Source organism: Somniosus microcephalus, chromosome 29, assembly GCF_052327205.1.
Source record: "Somniosus microcephalus isolate GS21.2 chromosome 29, FLI_Smic_1.0, whole genome shotgun sequence".
Lineage (NCBI taxonomy): Eukaryota > Metazoa > Chordata > Chondrichthyes > Squaliformes > Somniosidae > Somniosus > Somniosus microcephalus.
Genome location: NC_141015.1, coordinates 24,883,988 through 24,898,651, shown reverse-complemented (window position 1 = coordinate 24,898,651; position 14,664 = coordinate 24,883,988). Strand labels below are relative to the sequence as shown.

The 14,664-nt window shown below is 43.8% G+C and overlaps 1 protein-coding gene across 1 annotated transcript in view; it reads right to left on the bottom strand.

Annotated features, from left to right (window-relative positions):
- Positions 1-7,762: 7,762 nt before the first annotated feature.
- tmem72 (transmembrane protein 72) overlaps positions 7,763-14,664 on the bottom strand; it is a 29,197-nt gene continuing 22,295 nt past the window's right edge. Inside the window, exons 3-6 of the mRNA XM_085970392.1 lie at positions 14,449-14,515; positions 13,396-13,467; positions 11,491-11,639; positions 7,763-9,451 (exon numbers count right to left, since the gene is read on the bottom strand). Coding sequence (XP_085826518.1) covers positions 9,012-9,451; positions 11,491-11,639; positions 13,396-13,467; positions 14,449-14,515 — 728 coding nt within the window. The 3' untranslated portion in view covers positions 7,763-9,011. The remainder of the gene's footprint in view (positions 9,452-11,490; positions 11,640-13,395; positions 13,468-14,448; positions 14,516-14,664) is intronic.

Below are 14,664 nucleotides of genomic sequence, written 5' to 3'. Positions count from 1 at the left end.
TATTTGTGGAAGATGTTCCTTCAAGAGATTGGAAGATTAAATGACTTTCCATAAAATATTGCTCAATTTTTAATGATCATTTAGTGGCACCCACAGATGATTGCAATCTTGGGGGAGGGGAATGTGGATGACTCACAATCACGTTAGTGCCAATTGTGACCGCATATTAGATCATATCACCGAAAATCAGCATCACTCCTTTTACCAGTTGGAATTTGCAAGTGCCCAGTGAATTCATTGCTTGGTATCTCAGCACCAAAATTGGAAATGTGACCCAATTGCAGAACTGTAGACTCTGCCAAAAATATAAATTAATAAATGTTCCAGCCTTCTGTATATCATTTTTAATTGTACTGTATGATAGAGAGTCTTCTCTCTTAGGCAGGTCTTAGGCAGTTCTTTGGAACCGAGGATGACTTGCTCCCACATTAAAAATGAGTTCTCAGGTGACTGATGAGTCCAGTGCGGGACCTACAGTCTCTGTCACAGGTGGGGCAGACGGTGGTTGAAGGCGTGGGTGGGTGGGGTGTTTGGGTTGACGTGCACTCCTTGCGCTCCTTGCGTTTGGTGCCTTCCCGGATGCTTTTCCTCCACTTTGTGCGGTCTTGGGCCAGGGATTCCCAGGTGTCGGTGGGGATGTTGCACTTTTTCAAGGAGGCTTTGAGAGTGTCCTTGAAGCATTTCCTCTGCCCACCTGGGGCTCTCTTGCCATGTCGGAGCTCCGAGTAGAGCGATAGAGATTATTAGAGATGGGAAGATACATCCCCAGTTTGTGCTGAGCTAGCTGATCTTAACCAGGGTGGAGATAGGTGTGCCACAATTGGCTTCAGTGCCCAAGTTGGAGCGGGGGAAGATCCTCCAGGGTTGCTGCTTCTGATGGCTGTCCAATGACCCCTGTTCAGAGTGCAGGGGCAAAGACAAGATCGAGTATAACTGTGGTGCCCCCTTCCTCCCTCGCCCTTGTGAAAGTTCACACGTGAATAACAACCATTCGGGCGAGGTACCGGAAGGAAACTGGCGTCTGAGCAATCACACCCCAGCAAGGAGCTAATAGTCTCAGGAGGGGAGAGGAGAAAATTAACGAGAGGAAATAAAATGGCCGTCTTTGCTAGTCTTTGCAAATGTTTAAGAAAGATGTTTGAAAGCAAGAAAGTCTGAGAACAGCACTCAGAAGGGTTAATGAGCGAGGCAGACTGCTGCTAACAAAAGGAGCGCTAAGCAATAATTACCACTCGGAAACCCAGTGATAATTCAATGATCCCTGCCTACCCAGGGGAGTTTTGTTTCAACAGTCATAGTCGCACAGAATGGATAACAGAGGCACCGCCTGAGATTTTCTAACAAATGCTAACACAGTGTTATATAAGATGCTAAGAGTATTGGACGGCTGCCAGTTATAGGTAACAAAAGAAGACATTTGCAGGTTACTAGGATCCCCTGCAGCTCGTGTTTCTTCTGATGTTAAAGACGATGTTAATTACCCAAGTAATGAATTATAAAACCCCGAGTGTTTTTCTCTGTGACATATAATTAAAAATATTTAATTGCGAATAAAAATCCATTTTAAAGGCAGCAGACTTTGTTCTGCAAATGGCTTGGGATGGGGGCGGGGGGGGGGAGGGGGCGGCGTTGTGAGGGAGGGGTCGTTGTGGTGAAGAAAGAGCAGATGTTAAAGAGCATGTGCTTTTCTTTGGAGTGGTTCAGTTCCCACAGCCATGAACAAGTACAAGTCTCAGCATGAAACCTGAGCTTGTTTAAAGTAGTGCATTTTGGCAAAACTCAGCTAACGCTGACCTTTTCATGTTTGGTCTCAATTATATTGCTTGTTTTTTTCCTCCACGAACAGTGAAATAGATATTTGGGCTTGAACATATTTTCATTTTGTTCATGCGACAATGGTGATTTTGATCTGTTTATGGTGGCTTTGATTTAAATTCAATCGAGGCGTTCAAAATCACGAGGGATCCGGACAGAGTAGATGGAGAGAAACTGTTCCCATTGGCGGACCAGAGGACACAGATTCAAGGTGGATTGGCAAAAGAACCAAAGGCGACATGAGGAAAAACTTTTTTACGCAGCGAGTGGTTAGGATCTGGAACGCACTGCCTTGAAAGGGTGCTGGAGGCAGATTCAATCATGGCTTTCAAAAGGGAATTGGATAAGCATCTGAAAGAAAAACAATTGCAGGGCTACGGGGAAAGGGCGGGGGAGTGGGACTAGCTGAGGTGCTCTTGCAGAGAGCCAGCAGGGGCTCGACGGGCCGAATGGCCTTCTTCCGTGCTGTAACCAGTCTATGATTCTATGAAAAGCTATTTCCAATCCCTTTTCATTATTTATTGAAAGACATTTGAAACAAATCTACCTTTATTATTTGTTTTTAATTTGGTAGATTATTTTCCTCCCCCCCCCCCCCCCTCCAGCCATTTTCCTCCTTTATTCTCCACACATGCACACCTTCCCTAGCCCAGGGGTTAGGCTGCACACCTGTTCCCAGTTCACTGCCATTGTTGACATGTCACCAATTACTGTGACAGAGAGACATGGACTGAATGCCGCTTTGATTTTCTCTCTCCTCCTGTGTGAAAGTGCCTGGTCTCCCCCGAGTGCTCTCTGCTGATGGAAAATCTACAGCAACGACTTGCATTTATGTAGCACCTTTAACATAGTAAAAAATGTCCCAAGGCGACTTGAAAGAGGAAAGAGAGAGAGAGAGAGGTGCAGAGGTTTAGGGAGGGAATTCCAGAGCTTAGGACCTAGGCAGCGGAAGGCACGGCCGCCAATGGTGGAGCGATTAAAATCGGGGATGGGCAAGAGGCCAGAATTGGAGGCGCGCAGAGATCTTGGAGTGTTGTAGGGCTGGAGGAAGTTACAGAGATAGGGAGGGGCGAGGGCCACGGAGAGACTTGAACTCAGGGATGAGAATTTTAAAAGCGAGGCGTTGCTGGACCGGGAGCCAGTGGAGGTCAGCGAGCACAAGGGGTGACGGGTGAACGGGACTCGGTGCGAGTTCGGACACGGGCAGCCGAGTAACACGGTAACCCACCGCGTGGGCAAATCTGGGAGTCGGGACACTGTGCCACAATTACCCATGGTTTTTCCGTTCAGATACAACTCAATTTTGGAATGTTACCAGGGTAGACAGGGTGAGGATAGGTGCAACCTTTTACAGTGTTTAATTTGGATATAGATTATTTCAATACTGCGTTTGCTTTCTGTTTACCAATGAGCAGCAATCTGTGAGGCCTGTAGAGGGCACTCTTGCAGCATATATGCAACTCGGTCCATCCAATTCAGCCCAGTTTGCTGGTTAAAGGTACTCATACTATTTCTGTGCTAACATCCCATAAGAAATAAGCAAAACCTTTATAAAGGCCTCATTTATAAAGGCCAGTCATTAGGTCCGAAGTATTACCCGAGAGGCCAAACAGGCAGTCAGTTCCTGAACTTCTGGTTCTCGATTATTATTCCACTCAGTGTTGGATGATCTTCACTCAGAAACAATGGATAGAAAAATTAAAAATAACATAAATTTCTTTTAGTCACAATTGGGCTTTTACTTTTGCTTCTGTGGTAAGTTTAGATTTTTAGGAACTGATATCCCATGTAAAGAAAGAAAGAAAAAAGTTGCATTAATACAGCAGGACGTCCCAAAGTGCTTCAGAGCCACTGAAGTATTTGTCTCGAAGAGTAGTCGCTGCTGTATTGTAGGGAAACGCCGGTACTGCCAGCTTCAGGCGTCGAATGCTTATCAGAAAATCACAGGCGCAGTGCCAGCGATTTCCCAATTTGTGCGGCCAGACTCCCTGCTGGCAAAGCAGTTCCCTAGAGAATGTGTTGGCCTGTAAATGACTGCGGACGAGTGGTCAGCACATTCGTGGGATATTCCTCTATCATTGTTTTAACAGAGGCATTAACCCATTTACTTTAACCAGGGCAATGCCTCCATTAAAGTGGCAGGCGGAGGAATGTTATACACACCGTTAATCGCCAGTTGTAATTTTTTTGGGCAGTGGAGCAGTGCGGTGTGCGGGATATCTATTAGTAGTTTTGTGCTACACATAGATTTACACTAATCAAAAATAGTCCTATGAAAATGATTGTAAGCACTGTATAGAAACAAATGAATGGGAACGGTAGCACAGTGGTAATGTTACTGGAACCAGTAATCTCAGAGGCCTGGACTAATAATCCTGGAGGTAAGAGTTCAAATCCCACCACGGCAGCTGGGGAATTTAAGTTCCTTTAGGGAAGGAAATCTACCGCCCTTACTCGGTCTGGCCGATATGTGACTCCAGACTCACAGCAATGTGGTTGACTCTTAACTGCCCTCTGAAATGGCCCAGCAAGCCACTCAGAGGCAATTAGGGGTGGGCAATAAATAACTTAATTAACTTCAGTGGTTGAATGACTGTAAAGAAATTACTTGTGCAGACGCTCGGTGTTGCTTGTCCTAGGCTAGAAAATCAACCCTTTCATAGAAATGATTAAAAACAGAAAATGCTGAAAACACTCAGCAGGTCAGGCAGCATCTGCGGAGAGAGAGAGAGACAGAGTTAATGTTTCAGGTCACTGACTTTTCGTCAGAACTCATGAACAAGGTAAAAGAGACAAACGGAAATCCCGTCGGAGAGAAGAGCAGAACTTTTGCAAGCTGGACACTCCTGGAAGAGAAGTGGCGGTGAATTTAAAAACACTGATACAATAGCAAAATACTGCGGAGGTTGGAAATAGAATGGGGTGTTTGATATTAACTCAGTATCTTCATGCTTATTGACCTTTGAAGGAACATTTTACAATATTAATAGACGTCTGATATTTCTGATCATGAGTTTTCAAATATCCTTCAGAAAATCAACAACTAAAATGCAAAGATGGTAAGGATTGAATTCTCTGTGAGTGACCATGAAGAAGGAACGATCCCATCCTTAATGTTCTGCAGCAGTGAATCTGCCATGTTAGATTTACTTTAGCCCCAATACAAATAGTCCATGGACATTATTTTCAACTATAATGCAAGCTACAGGCTAATTTTTACAATACCAACACTAGGGGGGTGATTTTCCCCGGGTACTCTAGGTGTTAAAGAGCCTCCGAGGTTACAACTATCAGGAATGACTACTGAACAGGCTGGGGTGCTTTTCTCTGGAAAAGAGGCTGAGGGGTGACCTGATAGAGGTCTGTAAAATTATGAAAGGGTTTAATAGGGTGGACGTAAAGAAGATGGTCCCACTTGTGGGGGGGGAGTGCAAAACTAGGGGTCAGAAATATAAGATAGGCACTAATAAATCCAATAAGGAATTCAAGAGAAACTTCTTTACCCAGAGAGTGGTGAGAATGTGGAACTTGTACCACAAGGACTAGTTGAGGCGAAGAGCATTGATGCATTTAAAGGGAAACTAGATAAGTACATGAGGGAGAAAGAAATAGAAGGAGATGCTGGTAGGCTGAGATGAAGTAGCGTGAGAGGAGGCTCGTGGGGAACAGAAACATCAGCATAGACCAGTTGGGCCGAATGGCCCATTCCTTTGCTAAGTAAAACATTTATTTATGGATTGGTTCTCTGTAATAAATACAAAAGAGAACACAGAGAGAATGCACACATTGAGAGACAATCCCTCACCCCTCAATGTCATGTATTATCCGCCTTCATTTGAAGTACATAATTGGTACTACAAGTCAACAGTATTATTCCACCTAATTGTATGATCCTATAGGGATGTGTACTAAAAAGCCAGCTCTTGTGTGTATCCATTAACTATGAAGGTGCACGGAGACCCTCAAAGCTCTCTTCTGCCATAGAATGTACAGCACAGAAACAGGCCATTCGGCCCAACTGGTCCGTACCGGTGTTTATGCTCCACACGAGCCTCCTCCCACTCTACTTCATCTCACCCTGTCAACATATCCTGTATTCCTTTCTCCCTGTGTACTTACCTCGCTTCCCCTTATCTGGGGAAGTCAGAAAAGAGCCAATTTCATTCTTTTTTTTTACAATAAAGCTGCCGTTTACTCCATCGAGAGATGCAAACATGATTTACCACCAGACAGGTTGTAATATATGGAGTCTATTTAGTAAAAGTAGTGGGTGTGCCCATAGTGGGCGTGAATCACAGGGCAAAACTTCCCATCCATCGTTCATGGTTTGATTGAATGGTAACAATTGTCCCTGTATGGGGTGCTGGGTGGTGCAGTGGATTAGTACAGTCAGCTCTCTTCTGGGACCTGGTTTAGAATCCAGCCAAGAGTGAGGTGACAAAAGCCTCCTCCGTCTTCGAACTGTAAGGGCCCTATATGAAATGAATTTGGGTAATTGCAGTATTAGGTCCCGGTGGGTGTGGGCCCAAAGTACAAACTACCTGTAATTTGACAATCTAACTCCAAGAAGCCAGAAGATGGCTAGTATACTAGTTTACTCATTGCCCGCTCCCCCATTAATGGCCTTTCCTTCTGTCACAATGCCCCTTTCCCGGAACTCTACCTTCCTCTGCTTTGCTCTGTCCTTTCCTGCTTTCGAAAGCCCCCCTCCAAACCCTTCTTTCAACTGTATTTTTGGTCCCATCTTACACTTCCACGTCCCTTCTCCTGCTCGATCGGTGCCTTGTAGAATACTTGGCGATGGTTTCCTTCTGTGAGAAATGCAAACTATTTTGTTACTGAATTGAGCAAATTGGAGTTTTCCCCTCCAAAGACGATGTACAATTAACAGTGTTTGTTTAAAAATCTTATTTTCTTTCACTGTACATATATGTAAAAAAACACAATTTTTAAATAGCAATCATTTGGGCAAAGCAATTTTTTGTAACAGAAAATATTACAGCAATATTCCAATAATACATAAGCCAAGTGCAACCTACACGTTTCACCGCCCCATTCCCACTCGGACCTCACCGTCCTCGGCCTCTTGCCTTGTTCCACGGAAGCTCAGCCTAAACTTGAGGAACAGCACCTCATCTTTCGATTAGGCACTCTACAGCCCTCTGGACTCAACATAGAGTTCAACAATTTCAGATCATAACCTCGGCCCCTATCACATGTATATACATTTTTATTATTTTTTTATCCACACTTTTGTTTGGCCTTTTTTTCTTCCCTCCCACGTGGCAGCTGTCCTTCATTCTGCCAGCGCAATTCACACCCCATCTAGAGCCATCCTTTGTTCCTTAACCTGTCCCATTACCACCTCCGCTCGCCTTGAATATCTCTTAATGTCTCTCAATGTCTCTTAATCTCTCCTGCTTTCTATCCTATCACTGACCTTCCCTTTTGTTCTTTCATCCCCTCCCCCTTTTCCCAGCCCCTAACTTGCTTCACAATCTATTCCTTTTCCTGCTTTTTTCCAGTTCTGACGAAGGGTCTTCGAACTGAACCGTTGATTCTGTTTCTCCACGGATGCTGAGTTTTCCCAGCGTTTTCTGTTGTCATTTCTACACGTTTCATAACGTGTTAAAGGGAAAAATCTGAATTTTTGTCCAATATACATTCACTGTGGACCATTCATGCTTGAGTTTCCAAATCATCGCAGTCTTGTAAATGTTTCTCAAAACAAGTTAACACCAGCTCTGTTACTGGTCCTTACAGACCTAGGCGAACCATGTTTTCATTGGTAATGTAAGCAGAACGAATAGTTTTTTTTACAATGTGGAAGAGTCTGCTTAATTGTTGGGTGTAAAAAGGGGAGGAGGAGGGATAGGGGAGGAAGCACAAGAAACCTAAAAACGATTAAGAATGAACCAGGATAGAAAAAGTGAAACAGCAAAAGTGATCACAATGTTGACCTTTAGTCACAATGTACACATTTCAAGCTCAGCTCCTCAATCATCGACAGTCTTTATCCAATTAATTGTCCTCGATGAAGAATTGTTCTCCTTTAGGTCAAAAAACACAACCGAGAGATAAGACTTGCTCTGGTCATTCTATCTGGTGCACTCAAAAATCATGTGCGCTACAAATAGCAACCAGAGCAATTCTTCTTATATATTCTATAATAATATCGGCGGTATGAAATCCCTTTGTTTTCCCCCCATGGTCTCCCTGGGTGGATGTAGTGGGTGGTCGACTATTGCTGTTCCAAACTGGCACTAGAAGGCGAATTACAGCCGCACAATTATAACCCACCTCTGATCTCTCCTTCTCCTTGCTTTCATTAGGCACTTCCCCCCCCTCCCCCCCCCCTAACCCCACTGCCAGGGCTCAGCATTCTGGTGCCCAAGTGAGTCACACAATCATTCTGCTACAATCAAGTATTTGGTGGTATTGGTTATAGGTGATGTTATAAATCTCATCACCATCAAGAAACTACTCATGAAATAACGCTGGACTGCCAGCTGGTGGCGCCGTCCAAGGAGTATAAATACTCAGGCGTGGCCCCAGCTTGCCCAGGGACATTTTGTAAGACAAGGAACTAGTGAAGTACAACTAGACCTCCATGTTCTGAAACAAGTTGATTAAAGCCTTGCTTTATACTCAAACCAAGTGCGTAGTGAGTTTTATTATGTCAGGTGTCAACTTGGCTCAGTAGCAGCACTCGGAGTTGGAAGGTTGTGGCTTCATGCCACACTCCAGAAGCTGAGTGCTGTATTGAGGGAGCCCTCTATATTGTCAAAGGTGCAGCCTATCAAATGAGACATTAATCTGAGGCCCCATCTGGCTGTTCAGTTAAACGTAAAAGATCCGATGGCACTTTTTTCCTCACGGTGTTCCTGGCCAACATTGATCCTTCAACCAGCATGACGAAAAAAGATTAACTTGCCAATCAGCTTACTGCCGATTGTGGGACCTTGCTTGTGCGCACATTGGCTGCAGTGTTTGCCTACAAAACAACAGTGACTACACTTCAAAAAAAATGATTCGGTGGTTGTGAAGTGCTTGCAGATATCCTGGAGATGTGAAAGGTTCTATACAAAAGCAAATCTTTCTGCATAAACCTTGAAATCATCAATATGTTCATGTGAATATTCAGTCATAATGGCAGTGTTTTGTGCTTTGATTATACTGCAGTGCGAAATAAGCCCTCACTTTGGTATAATTGGTACGTTGTCAGATGTGGTTTCTTCTGGCTCCATTTCTTGCTCTTCCAGGCTGTCAGGCTCAGAGGGTATAATTTTAATAACACTTTCCTTAAATAGCGTGTGTTTGTTCTTCACAGTCATGCTTGTATTACCGACAGCGCTATCTTGAAGGGACCTTATACCTGTACCTTCATTGGCTAGAGGTCTTTCACTGTTGAGTTTGAAGATGTTACGCACATAGCTCACCAAAGCTAACTTTTTCTTCTTGATGCCATGGTGGAAGCTGTATGTCTGCTCCCTCTCACTGGCATCTGTCAGGATCACGGCGGTGACATACTCCTGGGAACATCTCGGCGTGTCCGCCGTGTCTGGCATTTTCTTTTGAAACCGTTTCCTCAGATTGAGCGCAAAGTACGCAAGACCGCTTACTATTAACATGGCGCCTGAAAGAGATTGGCATGGTAACGTTAATGTTACAATCCTCCTATGTTCCTAATGAAATTCAAAATGAAACTTTCTACTGTGCGGTTGCTGTTAATGTTGTTTCCTTTTTAAATAAAAACACATAATGCATGAATGTTTCAATTAAGGAAATTTAAGTCACTTGACTCAGTAGTAGGACTCCTTCCTGTGAGTCAGAAGGTTGCTCAAGTCCCATTCCAGAGGCTTGAGAGCACATCATTTAAGCTGGCACTTCAGAACGGTACTGAAGGAGTGCTGCACTGCCATAGTCTTTCAGATGAGATGTTAGACCAAAGCCCCGTCTGTCCTCTCAGGTGGACGTAAAAGATCCCCATGGACTATTCAGAGAAGAGCAGGGGTGTTCTGGGCAATATTTATCCTTCAGCCAACATCGCTAAAACAGATTATCTGGTCATTATCCGATTGCTGTTTGTGGGAGCTTGCTGTGCGCAAATTGGCTGCCGCGTTTCCCTACATTACAACAGTGACCACACTTCAAAAGTACTTCATTGGCTGTAGAGCGCTTTGGGACGCCCTGAGACCTCTTTAGGTGTAAATTTTCTGTTTTCACCTTGACACAGAGCCTCGCCCGCTAGGAACAGATATTGGAAAATCGCACCGGTGCAGCCCACGAGTAGAACATTTACCCTCCAACTTCAAGAACGCACTCGTGAAAACTATAATGCTGGAATCTGACAGGTAACTAGTCAGAATTGGATTTGCAATGCTAAAAATAATGTTTTTTTGTACAGGAGTCCAAAATTACAGTTGGTGATGTTAGTGGTTTAATGCTTAATGTTCTTGCATGACGTTCCTTTTCTGCTATTTTAGTAGAGTAATTAACCCAGTTAAAATTAATAATCACTGTTATACCTCTTCATATTTGTTTGATGGTTGACTTTAATTTTCCTGGAATTCAATGGTTTACTCTCCATTGTGGTGGGAAATACAGCTGAAAAATGTGTTGAAAATAAACTGTTGCCTGACTCAACATGTCAATGAGGTAACCTGGTGTAAGCATATATTAGATCAGGCCTCCATGTGGGGGAGCACCTGGGCAACAGTGATCACAACATTATACAGCTTCAATTGGCTGCTGGAACCAAAGGTGCTGGAAATCTACAACTTGTACCAGATATCAGAACGGAAATCCTCGCTAAAATGGCAAACGATTTGGAACAGGTTAATTGGCTAACCCTACTGAGTGTTGCTGACACCGATGTAGAATATAAATGGAAAGTTTTTAAGAACAAGATAAAAATTGTGCAAGATAAATATATGCTCAAAATCAAAAGGAGGGAGCGTGGTTAAAAAAAAAAAAAGCCAAGGTGGCGGACTAGTCATGTACAAAGGCGTATAAAATGTCAACAAAAATGTTTCTACAGACTTAAGGCATCTAATCCTCAAACTAACCAGAGTTAGGTACCTGGAAAAGCGAATGAGAACGAAGGCCGCAATTAGATCAGCCATAATGAAAGTGGAAACGAGGATCGTAGACAATTGTGGAAGTAATGGGAAAATCTTTTTCAGTTATGTGAAGATTCAGAGAACTGGCAAACTCTGTATTGAGCCATTGAAGGATGCTCAAGGACAGGTTACAAAGAACTCACAGGGTATGGCGGAAATATGAAATGAGTGCCTTGCATCGGTCTTCACACTTGAAGACGATGCTCGACTGTTACAATCATCCTATACCACTCTCACCAGTGTTCCCGTTAAGCGTGGCTGCGAAGCGGTCTGGGGGTCCCGCGCAGCCGGCTCTCCGGCTTTTAAATGGAAAAACCACGCATGCGCGGAAATCTGAATGGGCCACGCAGCCCGTTAAAGGGGCCGCCCACCCAAAAAAAAATTAGAGGGGACATTGACTCTCGCATATCTCACAGCAATGGCCTGCAAACTAGCTGCTGCCCACCTGTCCTCTCACTTGTTTGTAAGATGGTACGTGCAACATGGAGGGAGCAAAGAGAGAGAGAGCAGAAAATCAACTTGCAAATTAATAAGTCAACAGGTATTCACCCACCTGGAATAGTCGCATGCCAAATAAGGACAGGGTGCAGGAAGCAGGCCACAGACAGAAAGATGTAAGTAAGAAATTTCTGTAAACCATTGGGCCTCATAGCCTTCTTCCAGAGGGTCCACAGCTTGCTGTCCGTTTTATTGAATAAGGTACTAAAAGGACAAGAGCGATTTTTAGAATTTTATGACCTACAGCCATAACGCAATACAGGAGAGAGGATGAGAAATCAAGTCAAAACAGTTCATTTTAACTGGTGGATTTAAATACACATTTTCATTTTTTAGTTATAACTGTTTTAAAGTAAGTTTTCATTTTGAGATGTGAGATCCTCTCCTGGAACACAACTTTAACTTTTTTTCCTCAGAAATGAGGCTTTATTACTGGTCACAATACACGAGCAAGCTGCTGATTCATGGCTTTTTCCAACCAAATATTTAGCACGCGAGAAGGAATGAAAACAACAGCGAGACTAGCGACTTTATAGTGGAAACGTGTGCTGTGTCTCACTGTAAATGATTAGTGCTAAGGATGTGATTCAATGAACAAACTATCATTTTTACACATTGGAAATAAAACTTAGAAGGTGTGAATGTGTGTGTACCTGTGTGTCCGTCTGTGTGTGTTTGAGAGACTGGGACGAGGGGAAAAAAGAATCAATGGGCATGGAAATTTTTCAGATAAAATAAGGATTGAGAGGATGAATTTCCTTGGGGGGTTTTCCCTAATCGGCCGGTGTAGCTTTTGGCAGAAACCCCAGTTACGCGTGTAAACAGGGTTTCCATCGATTGCCCACCGGAGTAAGGGTGCCCGTTCAGAACGTCCGAGGAAATCCAGTGTGAATTTTATTTTTTGCCAAGGAGTATATTTTCCCTTGTTTGCCAATTTCAGTGAAAACGTCGATCTTCCGCGAAGCTTATGGGCAACCCTAAACCGCATCCGCGGATGCTTGACGCACAAACGGAAAGTTAAAAACTCTCCAATGTGCGACTGTAGTCACCTAGAACAGACCATGGAACATAGAACGACTCAATGCCCCATTCACAAATATGACGGAGGCATCTCAGCGATATTCCAGGGGTTAAGTTACGAGGAGAGATTACACAAACTGGGGTTGTATTCCCTAGAATTTAGAAGGTTAAGGGGAGATCTGATCAAATTTTCAAGATATTAAGGGGAACAGATAGGGTAGATAGAGAGAAACTATTTCTGCTGGTTGGGGAGTCTAGGACTAGGGGGGCACAGTCTAAAAATTAGAGCCAGACCTTTCAGGAGTGAGATCAGGAAAGACTTCTATACACAAAGGGTGGCAGAGGTTTGGAACTCTCTTCTGCAAACGGCAATTGATGCTAGATTAATTGTTAATTTTAAATCTAAGATTGATAATATAGATTTTTGTTAACCAAAGGTATTATGGGATATGGGGCAAAGGCGGGTAAATGGAGTTAGGTCGCAGGTCAGCCATTATCTCATTGAATGGCGGAACAGGCTCGAGGGGCTGAATGGCCTACTCCTGTTCCTAAGTTCCTAATAAGCTCCGCTACTCCTGACGCAGCTATCTAGCTTATCCACCTAAATGTAAAATGATAGTTGTTGCTCTACAGCTACATCAGCCACACGAAGTAGTAGTAATAGTGAAAACTTTATATAGTGTGCTCTTAATTCAAGGTTAGTTAATTCGAATTGCTGGACAATTCAAATTGTTTCTCATGCAAAAAAAGTGACTTTGATTTGTCAGGAGCAGATTTGAGAGTAAAATTCCATGCTCCCAGCAGCATCAGATTAACGGTATTTATGCTCCATGATGGAGAGATGTTATCAGTGCCGTTGTAAGTATCTGGTAGGGAGACCCAGAGGGTTATTGTAGCAGCGGGGTTGTTGAGGCCTCTTGAAAAACGCATTTCTACTTACGGGCAACGCTGGACAAACACAATGTCAATAAAATACGGGCCTTCCAAAATGGCGAGGACTGCTGCTGCAAATCTTAAAAATAAAAAGGAAATATTAGAAAACATAGAAAAATAGGAGCAGGAGTAGGCCATTCGGCCCTTCGAGCCTGCTCCGCCATTCAATATGATCATGGCTGATCCTCTATCTCAATACCATATTCCTGCTCTCTCCCCATACCCCTTGATGCCTTTTGTGTCTAGAAACATATCTATCTCCTTCTTAAATATATTCAGTGACTTGGCCTCCACAGCCTTCTGTGGTAGAGAATTCCACAGGTTCACCACTCTCTGAGTGAAAAAATTTCTCCTCATCTCAGTCCTAAATGTCCTTTCCCGTATCCTGAGACTGTGACCCCTCGTTCTAGACCCCCCAGCCAGGGGAAACATCCTCCCTGCATCCAGTTCCAACTAACATCACTGTAAAAAGTGTGGCGAGCTAAATGGTCTCCAGCCCCACAAACCCCCTACCCCACCGCCCGCCCCCCACCATCCCCATGATATCTGCACTCCTCTAATTCTGGCCTCTTGAGCATCCCTGATTATAATCGCTCAACCATTGGTGGCCGTGCCTTCTGTTGCCTGGGCCCTAGGCTCTGGAATTCCCTGCCTAAACCTCTCCACCTCACTACCTCTCTCTCCTTCTTTAAGACGCTCCTTAAAACCTACCTCTTTGACCAAGCTTTTGGTCACCTGCCCTAATTTCTCTGTATGTGCCTCGGTGTCAAATTTTCACAGGTTCACCACCCTCTGAGTGAAGAAATTTCTCCTTATCTCAGTCCTAAATGTCCAACCCCGTATCCTGAGACTGTGACCCCCTCGTTCTAGACCCCCACCAGGGGAAACATCCTCCCTGCATCCAGTCTGTCTAGCCCTGTCAGAATTTTATACGTTTCAATGAGATCCCCCTCTCATTCTTCTAAACTCTAGTGAAGCCACTCACTCTCTCCTGTATAATTTATACAGTGACAAACCTTTATAACAAATATATAAGGAAATCATGTCATTCCATACTTACAGCAAGTATACAGCCAGTTTGCTGAACTGCCCTTGAACTGCAGTGTCTATCCCCACTCCCAGCAGCACTACATGTTAAATGGACAGAAAGCAAAACATTAATGATAATTTGCATAAGAAATTTCTGTAATCCATTGGGCCTCATAGCCTTCTTCCAGAGGGTCCACAGCTTGCTGTCTGGTTTTATCGAATAAGGCACTAAAAGGACAAGAGCGAA